Source organism: Quercus robur, chromosome 12, assembly GCF_932294415.1.
Source record: "Quercus robur chromosome 12, dhQueRobu3.1, whole genome shotgun sequence".
Classification (NCBI taxonomy): Eukaryota; Viridiplantae; Streptophyta; class Magnoliopsida; order Fagales; family Fagaceae; genus Quercus; species Quercus robur.
In genome coordinates this window covers 30,084,335-30,103,479 of record NC_065545.1, presented here as the reverse complement: position 1 = coordinate 30,103,479, position 19,145 = coordinate 30,084,335, and the positions used below count along the sequence as shown (strand labels likewise).

Below are 19,145 nucleotides of genomic sequence, written 5' to 3'. Positions count from 1 at the left end.
GTGTTACATTTTCACCTAAAGGAATATTTGAGTGCTTGTTATTTTTTGTCTTAATTTTTATTTTTTTGCTTGTTATAATGATAATAAATATAATTTTCAACTTTCAAGATTAATGCTATTTCCTTTATAGTATAGGTACTCTTCTATTTACTTTTTCAATTTTATTGTAATTATGAAACAAGTATTTTTAGTCGTAAATATTGTCAAATTTGGGTTTCACAACAAAACAAAAGATGTTCTTTTAGTAGAAACTTTGATTTGTACATTGGAAGATAAATAGTTGTAACATTTAATTTAGAATAAATTATAGATAATTGTTGCGCTTTTTTCAAAAATTGAATTCTAATTTGATATATCACAAATATATATTTTTTTTTAAGGAAATAGTAATATTTATTAGAACAAACAAATACAAAAGTAATATTTATAGCTTTTTAAACAATCTTATAATATATTATATAACCAGAGTACCATTACAAAAAGGGCTTAACCTTTATAGTAGTAGTCTGGGGTTATAAGGATTGAAATTCTAACACACACAACCGATGTGGGATAAACATCCCTATATATTTTTTTAAGGAAACAGTAATACTTATTAGAACACACAAATAATTGAGTAGAAATGTATTAATAAATAATCATTTTGCAACTTTTTTTTCTTCTAGCCCTAAACAATTATATGCAGTTTTCCATGAATTTATGATCTTTGTGGTATTGAAGGATGACGCAATATTGAAGAGAAATTGCTACATCCTGACAGTCAATTAGTCCATTAAACCTCCAATGAACTAAACAAGCCGATATCATAATTTGATTAAAAGGGTTTGACTGCCGGCCCACTAAAGATGGATATAGACGTGACAAATTCATTCACACTCACTCTATTGGGCCTGGCAGTAACGAGTCCTCATCAAAGAATGTACTGTTACTACTGTACTCTAACGATGACTGCACACCGAGCCAGGTTTAACTTCTTAGGCCCATTTGAGCTTGCCCCACTTGTACATTTTGTTTCGTACTCTTCTCTAGTCCCAAACATGCACATTGGATAGATTTATAATTAGGTTTGGTTATTAATTTGATTCTCCAACTATTTAGAAAAGTTGAATTCCGGTAACTTTAACTTAACTATTAATTGACTTAATTCCATCCCTTAACTTTCAAACTCATATTCATTTCATTATTGGATCCCATTTCTACTAAAATTCTTAAATAGCATTTATCTAACTTAGCAAATGGAGCACATGTTGGATGGAAATCATGGAACTTCATAACAACTTTCAATGAGAATCTTGTTAAGATTTTAAAGGAGAACAGACATGAGGATGAAATCAACTCGATTTTAAAAATTGAGAAACAAAATTGATGAAGTTAATAGTTAAGCAAACAAGTTGAATCTACATTAATTTCATCTAATTATAATCATTTTAGCTCAGTCCAAACTTTATTTATGACTTAACAACACCAATGCATCTAGACAAAACAGAATGAGTTTTTTTTTTTTTTTTTGGTTGATAAATGTGATAGTTTTGAATTTATAATTTATTGAGATAGTTGGAACCCTAAAATGATTTTTTTTTTTAATTTCATAATTTTTTATGATGATAAGTTATTCTTAATCTTGAGCATCCTCATTCTAAATAATAAAATATTTTTTGAGCATCCTCAATAAGGTTGCTAAAAAGTCAATTTAGCAATTAATACTCTCAAAATGCCTTGTACAGCCGATAAGTTAAACTCAAAATAATTTGAGTATTAGCTACAGTGAGCTGCTAGCTGCCATAGATAGTAGCTCACTGTAGCTTAAAACTTTTTTTTAAGGAGCACTGTAGCTTAAAACTTAAAAAAAAAAAAAGTATTTTAATGTGTGGTGTTAAAAAAAGTGGTATTTTAATATGTTAATGGTTATGAGTGTTATTTATTGTGTTAAATATATTATTTTATGTGTTATTTATATTATTTTAATATGTTAAATGTTAAAATAAAACCTTTAATATTAGATATATTACAAGATATGCTAAAAGTTATATTTTTTTTAAGAAATCAGTAATACGTTGCCTTAAAAATTATTCAAAGAAAAGCCAGCAATACGGCGTCGTTCTCTTTCTATCCATATATTCTATATGCCCGAGGATTACTACTCCTACTACTTTCTTTTTCTTACCAAAAATGGCAGCTCACACAATCTCCATCTCCAAGTTTCCAACAACAAGAACACCCTCGTTATTATTCTCAGACTCAGACTCAGACTCCAACCTTAGAAGACGACCCGACCCGTGTCCACCGCACCTGGGTCGGACTCTCAGAGCACCACAAAGTGTACCTCACCCATGCGCATGGCTAGGCACCAACCAACTCTCGCTTCACTCCTCAAATCTCAGACAACCACCCCACTTGTCATGGCGCCGACCCATCACCGCAACGGTGTCGTTTTGCCTCCCCACTGCGTAAGTTCCAATTCTCTCAAACTCTGAAAAATATGTATATAAATTTCCCGTTTTGGAATTGGAAATTTCAGATAATTCGTTTTTGATTTTGCAGAAAGCCAGAGAGAGCTTCTTCCTCCACTGTGAAAATTCCCAAGTGAGTTTAGCTGAACTTTTTTCAGAAAGTTAAGATTTTTGGGTTTTATGGTTTTGTCTTGTTTTGTTGGGGGTGGTTGGTATTGAGAAATTGTAGTGGGTGAATTGAGAATGGAGCAGATGGTCAAGGAGTGCAATAAAGGCATTTGCTATGGGAGAGCTGGAAGCCAGGAAGCTCAAGTACCCAACTACTGGGACTGAATCCCTTCTCATGGGGATTCTTATTGAGGGTATCACTATCAACCTCTCTTTTCTTCTTTGCTTTCTTATTCCCCTTTTTGATTTGTTTATAAATTTGATGCTTCCAACTGTTATTATAGGGTCTAAATTCCAATTTTAGCAATGTATAAGCTCAAATGAATAAGAAACCTTAGCCTTTGGACTTTAGGAGACAGTTATTGTATTGCAAAAAGTAAACAAATTTCTGGATGGACTTGAAATTTGAAGGCCTTATGACGAGTGAAATTGCAGTCAATTATAAAATTTGTCTATGATTGGCTGTAATAGATGATCTTGTTATGATTTTGGTGGTTAAATTGTTGGTGGTGGTAATATTGTGATGACACAATTCAGGTGTGATCTTGGTGGTAATAGATGAACAGGTTACACCCTACTACAATTTGATGAATTAAAACAAAAAAAAAGATGGATACTAATGTGTATTATTCCTGGATTTGGTAAAAGTAACCTTCTAATGAGTTTATTCATGTTGTGTCTTTATCATCACCAGCCTTCATTACTCTTGTCACTGCTTTGATCCACCACTTTGGCCAATAGCATTGCTGCTAAGGAAACCATTATAATACACCATAACCGTAGACTTGTCACTGCTACTTCATTGTCTCATTTTATTTTTATTTTTATATAAAACAGATCTGCAGTTTTAACTTATAATGCTCTATAAATCTTTTCCGTAATGGTGCAGGAACTAGTCTTGCTTCAAACTTTTTGCGAGCAAATGGGATTACTCTATTTAAGGTGCGTGAAGAAACTATCAAGTTACTTGGGAAAGGTGAAAGGTTTTTTTTTAGTCCTGAGCATCCTCCTCCAACTGAAGCGGCTCAAAGGGCCCTTGACTGGGCTGTTGATCAGAAACTACAATCTGGTAAGCTCCTGTTGATTGGCTGTTCTTGTAGTTGGTGTTATCCTTTCTATATTCTAGAGTTTCATTCTTGTATGTTTTGTGAGTATACATTATCATTTGCGATACATACACACAAAAATGGAATACATGGATGGTCACATGAATTGTGCCATGAACATGCAAACAAGTGCATAAGAAGTTAACTGATTGAAAAGTTGCGTAAAATGGCTGAGAAGATCTCAGCATAGAGTAATGACTTCTTTAGAAAACAATTAGCTATAATTTAACTTTTATAATGTTGAAATTATAGGCATGTATGGATTCTGCCTGTCTTCTGTAATTTGATTATTGTACTCTGATTTCTGAACTTTATTATGCTTAAGGATTTAATCTTGCAAAAGTGAAAAATTAAGGATACAGTTGAAAGTAGAAACTTATTCTTTCTTGAATTCTGAATATCTTGTTAGAGTTCAATTTATTGTGGTTTAGAACATTAGATAGAAAATTGTTGGAAAAATGAAGTATTGTCGTCTCACTCTAGATATGTAAAAGGTCCAAATATTGTTTTCATGTCATTATCTATTCAAATTTTAAGCTTTATGTGGTTTATAAATATAATATATATTTTTTATAAGTAAGAAAATTTTTATCAAACAAGGTTACTTTATGCAAGGAGAATAAGTAGCAAAAGAAAACACACATACAAAAAAACAGAAGAAAAAAACCAAATATGTACAAATAAGAAGAGAATCTATAAACAATGGAATGAAATCATTATACTTGAATCCTCGAGCTCGTGACCAGTCAAACAATGTCCCTTTAAATAAAGCTATGATGTAGAAATAGAATTAGAGTTGTTGGGTTATGGGTTGTATTAGGTGGTTTGATGAGTTATTTGATGACTATTTGATAGAAGAAAGTAGTGGGGATTTAGGGTTTTGACTTTTGATAGGTAAAAGAAAGGGCATGATTTGGGGTTGTAAGGAAGAAGAAAAATAGATATTTTTACAGTGTTTAGGGGCTGTATCAACAGTATCCGTGATTAAAGAGAAGAAGAATATTGAGAGAGAAGAGAGAGAGAAAACATCACTCAATAACCAACTTGCCTCAATGCTCAAAACACTAAACAATTTTATTAATCACTCTCACTTGATTGAGTACAATAAAACACTTATATAGGCCCTATTCTTAACTTCTCCTAGTATGACTAGGACTTCTACTTTGACCAGTAAACCAAACCCTATTTTGAATTAAACCACAATTGATGCGTAAAGACTCATAAACTAAAGGAATCGACTTGGGTCTAGTGCTCGTGTGCCATGGACTAGTTGGGATTTGGACACATGTCAAATAATTGCCATGTGTCCACATTTCAACGGATCCACCCAAACCTTTCCCTAAACTAAATAAGACTTATAAATAAAAGAAGACCCATGACCCATAGGCCCCATACCCAAAAATTGTAAAATTACTAAAATACCATTGACTCTAGAATAAACAAATAAAATATAAAAAACTAATTATTTACCATGGACACTTATTCTTGGGCTTTGCCTTAGCCTTAGGCTTCCAAAGAGGATATTCTTTTTGCTATGGTTGCACCATCAACTCTTCCTTGTCCCCTTTGAAAAGAACCAACTCCGTCGAATTAGGAGCTAAACCAAGAATGCCATTAGAAGGAACACTTTTTCAAATAAGAAAGGAACTGTTCTTCAACTTCAAGATTGTCATGTCGTTAGCACATGTGAGAGTGCAATTCTTGTTGCCATCAACAAAAGAGTAAGTATTGGCATGCCCATTATGGTGTCACTAGGGATCCATGGCCAACCAAAAAGTATGTGACACAGTTTAAGAGGCAGCACATCACACATAACAATCTCCTTAAGCTTGCCAATATCAAATGTGGCTAGGCATTGTTTATCAACCTTCAACTTTGTGTTAGTGATCCATACCACATGATATGGATCCAGAGGGGACTTTACTTTTAATCCCAATTTCTTCACTGCTTCCTTAGATATTGCATTAGTACAACTCCCGGTGTCAATTACCAAAGAACATATTTGTTTGCGGTTGACTCGAGTTTGAAAAATCTTTCCCCTATGATAGCGGTCTTCATTCTCTTGAATGTCTTGTTTAATTGTTGTAAGAGGTGGATGAATGACGCCTATTATACCCTCATCATCTAGATCTAGCTCATGAACGTTCACCTACATGTTAGCATTGAGAGGTTCACAATCTCTTCCTCAGGTTCAGGTTGTTTGGGTCCCTTTATTGGCTCATTGCCTTTTGATCTATTTTAGGAATATCCTTTTCCAGCAGCAATTGGTTTTGAAGGACATTGAAAAGACATATGACCTAAACCATGACAGTTTATTCTAGAATTAGAACTACTAGTTCCTTGTGATGAAGAAGCACTAGAACGTGCATTCTTGTTTGGGGGATAAGAATTACCTCGAGACTTATCAACAAACTTCTCCCAGTTAGCATCCACAATTGTTCTCTCACTTCTAGTATTGCTTGCCACTAGAGCTCTCATTAAGGCTTTCTTTTTAGTCTCCTCTTCCATTTGGCATGCAACTTGAATTGCATCAGCCATAGGATACAGCTTACTTGCAGCCAAACCTGAATAAATATTAGGATTCAAGCCTTGGTGATACATAGAAATCATCACATTCCATGGGAATCCCAATCTTATAGTGAAGTTACAGAACTTGATGACTCTTCAATAGAATACAATCTTGCACTGTGTAAATTACAAGTGAGCTTGTTTCTTGAAATTAGGTTGTATAAACTATAAAGTAACGAGTCATAGCACTGCGCACGTCCTCCCAAGATCAAATGACTACATAGTGAGTTTTTTGATACTTTTCCCATCATATTCGAACTGTCCCTTTGAGTTTAGCCTCTGTGAAAACGAGTTTTCGCTCTTTGCTTAAGCTATACCATCTGTAAAAGCTTTCTATACTATGCAAACAATCAAAGACCACCTCTGGATTGCCTTCCCCATAAGGTTGATTCCCTTCCATAAAACCAGCACCTTGATGTGTGAGAACAATGTTGGATTATTATTATTATTTTTTTTTGGTGGTGGCATCTGACTAGTGCTTCGTCCATAAGAATTTATGGGAGAAAAGGGTGTTAAACTTGTGGAAAATACATGGGTTGCACTTGGAGCTGATTTAGAGTATTGGGGCTCTTGATCAATGGTGGTTTCAGCAGAAAATTTTCCAAGAACAACTGCTGAGAGCTTGTTTTAGGTTCCTTTCATGGCGAATAATTCTTCAAGTTTTACTCCCATTGAAATCACATACTCTCATAACTGGTTCAGAGTGTTTTTTTGGGTAGGCTTGAGAAAAAGCCTAAACCGAGACTCTAATTTTGGGTTAGTCACCATTATCTTGTATGAGAAATTTTGTAGAGTGCAGCTGCCTCCATTTTTCCGTGGAAGGGTGTTTGGAAAGCTAAGATCCCTAAGAGGGTGGCTTTTTTTGTGTGGATAGCGGTTCATGGGCAAATCCTTACATTGGATAATCTTATGCTTAGGGGGCGCATTTTGGTGAATCGGTGTTGTATGTGTCATCGGAATGAGGAAACTGTGGATCATCTTCTCCTCCACTGTCCTATAGCTCACTCTCTGTGGGTTTATATGTTTCAGATCTTTGGGACTCAATGGGTCATGCTAGGCTCTGTGGAAAGCTTGGTGTATTGTTGGAGCTTTTGGTTGGGAATTTTTTTTTTTGATAAGTAAGAAGAGAATATTATTGATAAAAGAAAAGCAAGAGAAACACAAAGAGTTCACAGTAGTGAACAAGGAAAAGAAGAAACAAAAAGACAGAAGCAGCCCCTAATCTATTCTAGTAGATGAAAGAAAATCCAAAAGGGTAGAACAATCCGAATAACCCCAACATCGAGACCAATCAAAGAGGGTCCGCTGGCAATACTCTAATAACTGAACCACAGTTTTTCCCTCATTCTCAAAAGACCGCCTATTCCATTCAGTCTAAATAGTCAACATTAAACAACCTGGAACCAAATCCCAAATATCAGAGCTATGCTTCCTAAGCCAATGATACCAGCAAAATAATAAGTCCACAACTGAACTTGGCATGACCCATTCGATCCCAAACAACCGAATCATGTACATTCACAAAGAATGAGCTATCGGACAGAAAAGTAACAGGTGATCCACAGATTCCGCATTGTTATAGCACAAACAACAACAATTCGCCAAAGGGCGACCACGGATCATAAGATTATTCAAAGTTAGAATCTGACCATGGGCTACTGTCCACATAAAAAAAGCCACCCTTTTAGGAACCTTAACTTTCCAAATTCCCTTCCAAGGGAAAGTGGAAGGAGCTGCATTTCGAATCTTATGATAAAAAGACTGAGAATCAAACTTCCCACTGCCATTAAGATCCCAACAAAGTCTGTCACACCCTCCACCCCTAGGAATTTAGGTTTGGATGAAATGAAGAAAGGAGTAGGAAGCCACCAACTCCCAATCATTGAATTCCCTATGAAATCTTAAACTCCACACTCTGTCATTATCACCTAGTGGAGGGCTTAACACCTCAGAAATACAAGCCTCCTTATTAGCTGAACACAAAAATAAATGAGGATACAGAATTTTGAGAGGAACATCCCCAATCCACTTATCATGCCAAAAAAGAATACGAGAACCGTCCCCCACCACAAAAGAGAAATGCTTAACGAAAGTTTCCCACCCTTCACTAATACTCCGCCTTAACCCACAACCATGAGCGCTACTACAAGCTCTAGTGCACCAACCATGGGAAAATTTAATTCAGACATTTGGAATATGGTTCCTGACTATTTGATGTGGATTGTTTGGACGGAAAGAAATTGACGCTCTTTTGAGGATACTAAGAAATCCTTGGTTCAATTACAAGTTCTATGCCAAAAGACTTTATTTGATTGGTCTAGGTGTTGGGGCTTCTCAGATTGTTCCACTATCTTGGAGTTTGTTTCTTCTCTTAGTATTGCACTTTAAGTTTTTTCTTCTTGTTTGTTGCTGTTTGTTGCTTTTCCTTGTGTTCACCATCATGAACACCTTGTATTTGCTTTCTTCTGTTTATCAGTTTGATTAATAATACTCTTATTACTTATCAAAAAAAAGAAATTTTGTAAAGTGGTTGGCGGAAGAATATTTTAGCAAAAAACTCAGGATAGGATTTTGGTAAGACTTAAGCTCTGACACCAAGTTTATGTAGGGAAAATCAAGGGGATTTTAGCAAAAAACTTAGGATAGGATTTTGGTAAAGACTTTAGCTCTGATACCAAGTTTATGTAGGGCAAATAGAGGGAATTTATCTGTGTGGTGGGTTAAGGTTTAGGAGGGTTTGTAAAAATAGGATTTAGAGTTGTTGGGTTATGGGTTGTATTCGGAATTAAAAGGTGGTTTGATGAGTTATGTGATGGCTATTTGGTAGAAGAAAGTGTGTGGGGATTTAGGGCTAGTTTGGATGGATGGGGAGTAGAGTAGAGTTGGCCGAAAATTAGGCTAATTTTTGGCCAAGTCTACTCTATCCCCCCTCCCCCCCACCCCAATCCAAATTGACCATTAGGGTTTTGGTAGGTAAAAAAAAGGGCTTGGTTTGGGGTTGTAAGGAAGAAGGAAAAAGAGATTTTTATGGTGTTTAGGGGCTGTATGAACAGTACCTGTGAATATTACCATAAGAAAGAGAAGAAGAAAAGAGATAGAAGAGAGAGGGAAACATTACACAAAGGCCAACATATCTCACTACTCAAAACACTCAAAAATTTTATTAATCAACTCTCACTTGTTTGAGTATAGTAGAACACTTACATAGACCCTATTCTTGACTTTTCCTGGTAGGACCAGGGCTTCTACTTTGACTAGTATACAAAACCCTGTTTAAATTAAACCAAAACCCATAAATAAAGACCCATAATAAAAGAAAATCTATGGCCTATACCTAACAATTATAAAATTATTAATAGAGGAGAGACTCCTAGTTTAGAATTGTATTTATGGTTTCAGCATCTTTTTAAAATGTCTACAACAACAACAAAGCCTTAGTTCCAAAATTTTGGGCTTGGCTATGGATCCTCAATAGATTAGTTTGGGTTAAGCCACATGTATTCTTTTCCTCCATTATATTCTAGTTAAAGTCGTACTCTATTTTACTTTCTTAATTGACATGTCCTTATTTGTTACTTCTACTAATGTGGTTTTTGGTCTTCTTCTACCTTAATTTCCTTCTCTCAACTTGGATAAACTCATTCTTTCTATTTTTCGATAAGTAAAAAAAAAACTCATTCTTTCTTACCAGTGCATTACTCGCTCTTTTCTGAATATAACCAAACTATCTCAAGAGTGACGCTTCTTTATCTTTTCATCAATAGGGGCTACCCTTATCTTTAAGCAAATTTCCTCACTTCGTGTATTTATACTTATTCATCTTAACATTCTCATTTTAGCTACACTCATTTTATGAATATTTTGCTTCTTAATAGCCCAACATTTGATACCATAGAGCATAGCTAGTTGTATAGCAGTCTTACAAAATTTCCTTTAACTTAATAGGTGTTCTATGATTGTACAACAATATTCCTGATGCATTTCTTTACTTCATCCACCTACTCGTATTCTATGATTCACATTCTCTTCACTCTCTCCATCTTTATGATTCACCATTTACAATAGTAGAATAGCCCAACATTTGATATCAAAAAGCATAGCTGGCTGATACTACATCGTCACACAATACTCCTTTTGAATTTATTTAGTGAGCTTCCATGGTATATCATTCTGGCATAAAAGAAAATCGATTCTTTGATATTGTTGTTTCATGTCTTAACCTATGTTCAATCACTTTTTCCCAAAGTTTCATATTGTGACTCATAAGTTTAATTCCATGGTAATTTTTATGGTTTTGAATTTCTCACTTGTTCTTATAAATAGGTATTAAAGTACTTCTCCTCCTCTCACTAGACATTTTGTTAACACTTAAGATCTTATTGGAAAGGTTTATCAACCAGCATACACCCACATCACCCAAGTATTCCAGACTTCAATGGGGATTTCGTCCAATCCCTCGGCTTTTCCCATTTTCATCATCCTTAATGCATTCTTTACCTTAGTCATCCTAATTCTTCGAAAAAAATATATGGTTTCTATCCTCTAATGAGTTACCCAAGTTGCTCCAATCTCTCATATCATTTCCATTAAAAAGTTTATCAAAATAACTTTTCCAGCTCTCTTTAATTTGCTCTTCTTTTACTAACACTATTTGACCTTCATCTTTAATGCACCAAACACCTTTCAAGTCTCTTGTTTTCATTTCCCTATTCTAAGCAAGTTTATGAATATGCTTCTCTCCTCCTTCGTCCCAACTTGTTATATAAGTTATCATAGGCCTTACATTTAGCCTCTCGGACAACCTTTTTTTTGCCACTTCATAATTTTCATAAGCAGCATTGTCTCTACTTTTGGGTAGGTTTCTATAGCTGTCTCTCTCTAATTTAATTGCTGCTTGAACCTCCATATTCATCTTTTTAAAAAGTCTATTTGTTATAAAATCTTAGTTTTATGAATTGGAAAGCAAATATCAGTCTTCCCTTGAAATATTGGAGAAAATATAAGGTATCTGTGAATGAATTAAGAATAAAAACAAAGTATGAGTATGTATTGTTTTTCCATATGGTTCCATTGAATTTAACAAGTATTACTTCTCAAAAAATATTATCAAGTATCTGAGGATAAATTTCCATTACATGGAAAGAACCATTATAGGAGACACATTGCAAAATAAGTGTCATCTTAGGGGCCCTTTAACAAAGACTACTGAAACGTTTTTCTGTTGCTTGTGAGATGGTTGCCTTTCTGTCTATATTGATGTAATTTAATATCTAAATGCAATGTAAAACACTTTGCCATTGTTTGATCAGAAGCTATTTACTTCATATATTATTAAATTTTGAGGTTGGATTTTTGAATAATTCTTTCAAATACTAATCAATCAAAATTGAAATTTCACAACGCTTTAATACTTTTCAATAAACTTCTTTGAATTGGAGACAGCTCTACCGTACCCTACATTTTCTGGTTGAAGCATTACTGCATCTGAGGATACATATTTGTTCACATCATAATTTGTTTCCCACACTGCATGATTAACTTTTTATTTTTTATTTTTGATGAGACTGCATGATTAACTTTGTGACTTGCAGGTGATGGTGGGGAAATTACGACATCTCATATGCTTCTTGGCATATGGTCTGAAGTGGAATCACCAGGTTATAAGATAATGGCTACCCTTGGCTTTAATGATGAGAAAGCCAAAGAGTTGGAGTCTTTGAGTTCAGAACCTGGATTTGTAGATGATTGATAAATTCATTTGAGGTTTGTTACCATACTTGTAATTCTATTTTTTGGAGATATATTAATGTTGTCTGTTCTTTCCTTTGAAGTTGCTAGTTCTGTCATGGACACTTCATTAGGACTTTCTCGGATTGCTTCCCTGTTGAGCTTGCCTATAAAAGTTGTTCTCCATATGATTAGAATTTTAATTGAATGTTTAATTTTTCCAATGTCCCAAATTGAAAACGCTGAGTTGCGTGATACATTATTCAGGGCATGTGATGGAGTTTGCCATTTAAATTAGTGTCATGACAATTCTTTTAACTTTTCTCGCTTGCCAGTAGTTTCATTACGAAATGGGCTTCCTTGAGGGAGCAATGAAATGAGAATCTGAAACACTCTAGGCAAGTCTCTGAGGATGATTGCCTAGGAGTGCTTCACAAGAACAACAATAGACTTTGGTCTGCATAGCTGGAAAGCCGAGTCTGATATGCACAGACACGCCATGTGGCCATGGATGCGGCTGCACACGCATTTGTGATCGATTTTTTTTTTTTTTTTTTTTTTTTTTTATACGGTCTGATTCGGTCCAAAACAGGCCCTGAATCGGTCCAATATGGGCCGAAATAAGTGTTTTTTGTTTTTATTTTAATAAAAAAACGTAAATTTTTTTGACAAAATACACCATTGAAAAAAACTCTAAACGCATCTCAAACTCTCTCTGACTCTATCGTTCTCTTTGTCTCCTCTCTCTCTCTCTCTAACCCACGGCTCTCCCTCAGACTCCCTCCATGTCCCTTTGCCTCATTGACCCAAGCTCACTCTCCCAGCTCTTCATAAAATCTCAAACCTCGGTCTCAATCTCTCCATCTCTCGGTTAGAGAAACATTGTTTTAGTTTCAAACTTTCGATCTTGTATTCTCATTTTTGAACATCATGGAATGGTTGTGTATTCAGTATTCATTTTACTATCTACTATTGCTCTTTTAAATTGGTATATGTTTACCATTATATATTAAAAAAAATGCTTAGCAATATATAGAAAATATAAATAAAAATATATTTAATAAATTATTAATAAACACATCCCGCGGTACACTTGCTCTACTTTTTCAAAAATTGCTGAGTTGTCGCACCACACTGCGCCCACACCTGAACCCGAATCCACATCTCTGCTTCCTAGTAACATAATGCCCGAGTATAAGAGTTTGCAGCATTGATATGTGCGGTTATATGTTTTGAATTGAACCCATTCAATTGACTGTTTTCTAGTTATTCAAATTGTTACCATTCAATTGACTATTTTCTAGTTATTCAACTGTTATGCTAAAGGCGTTTATAACACTAAGTACAAACAAATGTTTAAAATTTATTCAGTTGTTCTCATACTTGTCCACACTGGAACTGGAGTGACTTTCATCTTCCTTAACAATGTCCACATCACATGCTAGTTTTTGTGCCTTGACAACTTCTTCATCCCAGTCAATCCTTATGACAAAGACCAACAGTAAAACCAAGCAGGCGACCATCCCCACCAAGAAACCTACCAACATCCCGCCAAGTCCAAGTGCCGCCTTGAAGGCTAAAACACCCAAGGGTAAAGATAGAAGGTAGAACCCACCAAGATTGGCATAAATACCCAACGTTGGCCTAGCAGTTCCCCGGACAATTCCTCCACATACTACCAATGGAAAATTTACTACATCCATTAAAGCCATTAGAAACATCATCTTCTTTACACCTCTTATAGTCCCCTTATCATGGCTAGACAGAGGCCCCCATATTCCTCTGGCTGCTACTGTCACTATGGCACCTATGAAACCGGAGATGAAGCTCACTGCCAGAGACACATATGCTGACTGGTAAGCAGGACCGGCATGGTTTGCACCAAGCTCATTCGACACACGGGTGGATGCACATGTGGCTAATGATAACATCACAGAGAAAAGCAGGTAATCGAAGTTTAGCACAATTGCTAACACTCCAACAGCCTGCTTAGCATTCGGTAGCCTCCCTGTGAGCAAGATTAAAATCTCATAACACCACCATTCAAGGCAGGCGGTAAGGCAACAAGGTCCACAGAGCTTGAGCAACCTGAGCCAGTCACTAACGCTTTGTTCACACCACCCACCTTCCTTCCATCCTCTTTCCCTATTTTCCATCATAAATACATACAAGGCAAGTAATATCACTACAAGGAGATCAGTGACCCAAGTTGCCATTGAAACTCCCTCAAGACCCTTAGCTTTTGAAAGTAATATGTTGATGGGAATGTGAAAAGCTAGACCCAGACCCGAGCTAAACAATATGGGAATTGTGATGCTCTGTGAGCTCAAGTAGGCTTTGAGTGGACATAGAAATGAAGTGATTACCAAATCAGGGAGGAGATGGAAAAGATAGGTCTTTGCCACAATTGATATATCCTTTTGTTGACCAAAATGGATAAGAATTTTATCAACATTGAGCCACAAGAAAGTTATAGGTAGTGTTGCAAGTAGTAATAATAAGATTGCCATGAGGAGAGTCTTGTGAAGGAGTTTAAAGTTTTTGGCTCCGTAAGCTTGACCACATATGGGTTCCATGGCTCCACAGAGGCCATTCAAGACAGACAAACCTGTGACATTAGCAAACGTGATCCCAAGTGCGCCACCTGCCAAGTTAAGCTCCCCAAGGCGGCCTAAAAAGGCTGTTGTGATTGCTATTTTTGCAAACCATGTTAAATTCATTGCTATCAATGGAATAACAATTCCCCTTTGCACTTTTAGCTCCAAAAGCACAATCTTTGCAAAGCTGGCTGACCATTTTTGAGTTGGAGGTGTCGGGAATGAAGATGGTTGAAAGGTTTTCATGTTTGGGTTCTCTTCAAGTTTTGTGGTAGTAGACATTATTGCTGAGCAAAATGGCTTGGCGGGTTTGTTTCAGATATCAGGATGATAACTTGGGCTCTTTTTAGGCAACCTTTAATTATGTTGAGTGCATAGGTTTAACATATTGGTTTCAAAATGAGTAAAGGGATCGGCTTTTGTAACGGCCAATCGAGAAAAAAAGAGAGAGTTGGTACAAAGAGAGAGAGAGAGAGAGTAGGTACTTGGCTGTTTAATGCGTGATGAGAATGCATGGGCCATGTGTGTGTGTTTAGAGTGTTCACATTGGTGGAGGCAAAAATTTGGCTATTTAGCACCTACAAAAGTCACTTTATCTATTTTACATCTTCATTTTATAATACACCCAATATCAATAGATCTACCTTTTTAGCTATTTGATTAAAATAATATAAAGAATTCATTAAAATAAAATAAAAAGATATCAACCACAAAAAACTTTCAACCAGCCACTACTCCACCACCAACACATAAGGATGACAAAAATTGCCCGACCTGCGGGTACCCTACTCGACCCGCGAAGCAAATGGGGTGGGTTTGGGTTTTAGAAATCCAACCCGTAATGGGTTCAGGTTGGGTGCGGGTATTATGCATACCCGACCCAAACCTGACCCGTGTATATATATTAAAAAATTTAAAAACCCTAACTATAATACTAACTATCCTAACCCTAATCCTCATTTTTCATTTTCCATCACTCACTCTCAAGTCTCAGCCACCTCCCTCTCCCTCACTCTCACTGTTACTTGTTACTTGCTACCACTGCCCTCCTCCACCTCGTTGTCACTGGTCTTTCTTCCACCTCACCGGTCCATCCTCGCTCCCTCCCTTACCGCACCGCCACTCCTCCACCTCGCCATAAACATTGATCCTTCCTCCCTACCTCCCTCACCTCACCTTGATTGGAAAAAGGAGGGATTTTTATTGGGTTTTCCAGGTGTGTTGTGGTTTTGTTTTTGGAGTTTAGGAAGGGTTGAAACAGTGGTAGCTTTCGAGTTGTAAAGGGTAGATCAATTGTTGTTTTGTGTTGGTGTAAAAGGAAAAATGAAGGATTTTTATGTATTTGGGTTATGTATTTAGGATTTTTGTATTTGGGTTTGTAATTTTTATGTATTATTTCATTGTCAATTTTTTTTTTTTTAAAGATTATGTATTTAGGATTTCTGTATTTGGGTTTGTGATTTTATGTATTATTTCATTGTCAAATGTATTTTGAAGGTTATGTATTTAGGATTTTTGTATTTGGGTTTGTGATTTTGAAAGAGAAAATGAGAAATTTGAAATTAAATTATTGTAGATTTATGTGATTTTGTTGTCAAATGCTATTGATTTTTTTTTTTTAATAAATTGGGCCACGGTTTAGGCCCTTCAAGGACTTAGGATTGGGCCTTGAAGTGGCAAATCTGGGCGGGGCCCGACGGGGCGGGTTTTGGGGTTTAAAAAAAACCCGTTTATTAAACAAGGTGGGTTTAGGTTTCAGGGGCAAGCCAGCGGGGCGGGTTCGAGCATAAAGAAACCCGCCACAAACCTGACTTGTTGCCATTCCTACCAACATAGCCCACGGCAACCGCAACCACAACCACCAAATCACCACCAACACAGCCACCAAACCGCCATTTCAACCGCAACCCACAGTCACAACCAAACCCACAAAAAAAATCAAACACCAAAAAACCCATGCGAAGAAGAACCAAAAATACCAGTAGCAAAAAAAAAAAAAAAAAAAAAAATTGGAAACCCACAAACCCAGCTATCCAAAACTCATGAACCCAGAATTCCCGCCGTCGCTGATCATGGCGTTGTCTTGTTGTCTGCCTTGATCGAGCACAAAGCTTCGATGGGTCGGCGGCTGGGCAAATCTAATGGTTCTACATTGGGCAAATTTGATGTGTCGGTGGTGAGTGAAGGAAGAGAGGGAAAAAAATAAAAGGGAGAGGGTGAGCTTCTACTAAAGATTTGGGTTGGCTAGAGGAAGAGAGGAAAAACAAAAAGGGAGAGGTTGAAGATTGAACCAGCAGACGTACAAAAGAAAAAAAGAGACATTATTTAATTGAAGAGGCAAATAAAATATTATTATTTCATTATACTTTTGAGCTACAGTGCACAACCAAAAGTAGCTATGCACTGTAGCTGTGTAGCCAAATTATTTGGATTTGGCTCCACCAATGTAGCCTTATTTTTTTGTATTTGGTGGTGCTAAAAACAGCAATATACCTTTTTAGCACCACCAATACTAATGCTCTTATATATATATATATATATATATATATATATGACTCAAACTCCACACAATACTTTTATATTAAACTAGTCGCGGACCCTGCGCGTTGCGCGTGATAATATTTTTAGGTGGTCTCATTAAATTTATTTTTTGTAGTTTGGACTAATTTAATAAATAATAATGTATTTCATAATCATATTTTCAGTTATCATAGAGACAAACACAAATGTAATATATATAATTTTTGTCATACCAAAATGAAAACTGTAAGGACTCAATTTGTAACGACCCAAAATGATGTTGGGTTCGCACGTAAAAAGGCCCAAACAATATCATTTATAGAGCGTGGGTTTGAAAGGCTAGGCCTTGGTCACCAGACGGTGGTTAGTCGTGGTGTTCATACAGAATTAAATCATGTTCGCTCGAGGAGTCTTTCTCCTCGAGGCGGACTGGAAGGCTCTGGTTTTTAACCATTTTTCCCAGCCCCCTTTTAGGCGCATCAACCTTCACGTTATATAGCCCTTCTTGGTTGATCTTAGCCTTCCACTTGTTGATCAGGCAGGTGCCTACTTCAGTATCCGTCTCATCAGCTGTCCCCTCTTACTTTTTGTTAGTTGCGATGATCGAAGTCACTCTGTCCAGGCGTCTTTTCTCATTAATGTGGTTAGGACGTTGGCGGGTGCATATAATGCGAAGGGGACGTATTTACCTTGAACCAGTTTTGTACCGTACCCCCACGTGGATCCCATTCTATTCGCCTATTCTTCAGGGGGCTTTTTGGGGGCAGCCTTTAATGGGATGTTGCTCTCTCCTTTGAAGTCTTGGAGTGCTGAGGACAGGGTCATCCTTGGCTGTTCCCCCCGACACTTCGGCCTTTCTCTATTCGTCCTCGGCAAATATCCTCCTCAGCACGGGCCCCGGGCCCTAGTAGAGCGTGGGCCGGATCATAAGTTCCCTGGCCCCACAAAAACAATACAATTTTTCTCTGGAATATAAAAAGTAGAAAAATAATATTTTTTTAATAAAAATTAATTTTAAAATTTTGTGTATCATTAAAAAGTATATAAAATTTGGAAATTATTTATTTAGTTTTAAAAAAACTTTTTTAAATGTCCATATTAATTTATTTGGTGCCCGCATCATTTGCTGACCATTTAGATACATGGAATGCGTGATGGTTAATGAAAACTGTAAGGACAGTATTTGGATTAGACTCAATATGGGATTGGGTTTAAGCCCAACAAGCCCAAATAATGAATTTATAAAGCGTGGGTGAAAGAACTGGTTCTACTCTAAAAGATGGACTATAAAAGTTGCTGAATTAAGATTGTTAAGCACAAATAAAGTAAGAAAATCTGTCCTTGGCAAAGCCTAAGAAACTTATCTTATAATATCTTGATGATGAACATAGTTACAAGAATCCTCAATGTTATTGCCTAGATTCTATGATTTTTTTTGATCCCCCTTTTAGATCACCTTCCCGTGCTATATTACAATCTTGGTGTTATCCCTACCATACACGTGTAGGTTGGATTCTAGGATCTCCTTCTTGTCCCATCCAACACCTCCCAGAACCATCAAATAGTAGCTGTAAGGCTGCTTGGTCACTGTTTAGGTATCACCTCCATATTAATGCGGCCAGAGAGTTAGTTGGAAGACATTTAATGTGGAGGTAGCAGCTTTTGAAGATATTTGTTGCCTCTCTTTACTTACCCCTTGTCCAACGTCCAACTCCTAGTTGTGATGTAACTTTGAAGAAGGTCTAGGGTGATATAACACTCTTACTGACCTCAGATCCTTGTTCCCGAGATGACTTTTCTCCTTGGACGTGTGTTGAATTTATCTTGTACTATCTTTATTTTTCTCTTTATACCATTCCCATTATAACCTCATTTGGCCATCCTCGGAGTAGTTAATGTCCTCGGATTGGGCCATAGGCCCAATTCGTATAGCCTTAATAGTACCTCCTGATTAACTGGCTCCAACAAAAACACTATAATATTGATTAAGACATAGCTAGGTTGGTGAA

The 19,145-nt window shown here is 36.4% G+C and overlaps 2 protein-coding genes across 2 annotated transcripts; one reads left to right on the top strand and one right to left on the bottom strand.

Annotated features, from left to right (window-relative positions):
- The first annotated feature begins 2,137 nt into the window (after positions 1-2,137).
- Positions 2,138-12,316, top strand: LOC126709272 (ATP-dependent Clp protease ATP-binding subunit CLPT2, chloroplastic-like). Its single transcript, XM_050409432.1, has 5 exons — positions 2,138-2,447; positions 2,542-2,583; positions 2,703-2,812; positions 3,508-3,687; positions 11,884-12,316. Exons 1-5 carry the CDS (start codon positions 2,170-2,172, stop codon positions 12,039-12,041), a joined length of 768 nt encoding a protein of 255 aa, XP_050265389.1. The 5' UTR covers positions 2,138-2,169; the 3' UTR covers positions 12,042-12,316.
- A 1,046-nt stretch (positions 12,317-13,362) lies between these two features.
- LOC126709947 (protein DETOXIFICATION 56-like) lies at positions 13,363-15,085 on the bottom strand. The gene has a single exon (XM_050410326.1). It carries the CDS (start codon positions 14,896-14,898, stop codon positions 13,387-13,389), a length of 1,512 nt encoding a protein of 503 aa, XP_050266283.1. The 5' UTR covers positions 14,899-15,085; the 3' UTR covers positions 13,363-13,386.
- Between the last annotated feature and the right edge of the window lie 4,060 nt (positions 15,086-19,145).

Bases quoted from the DNA above. Each gene is read 5' to 3' on its own strand.
- LOC126709272 (XM_050409432.1), top strand. From the start codon at position 2,170: ATGGCAGCTCACACAATCTCCATCTCCAAGTTTCCAACAACAAGAACA. The intron at 2,448-2,541 runs GTAAGTTCCAAT...TTGATTTTGCAG, and splicing joins TCGTTTTGCCTCCCCACTGC to AAAGCCAGAGAGAGCTTCTT. The intron at 2,813-3,507 runs GTATCACTATCA...GTAATGGTGCAG, and splicing joins CATGGGGATTCTTATTGAGG to GAACTAGTCTTGCTTCAAAC.
- LOC126709947 (XM_050410326.1), bottom strand. From the start codon at position 14,898: ATGTCTACTACCACAAAACTTGAAGAGAACCCAAACATGAAAACCTTT.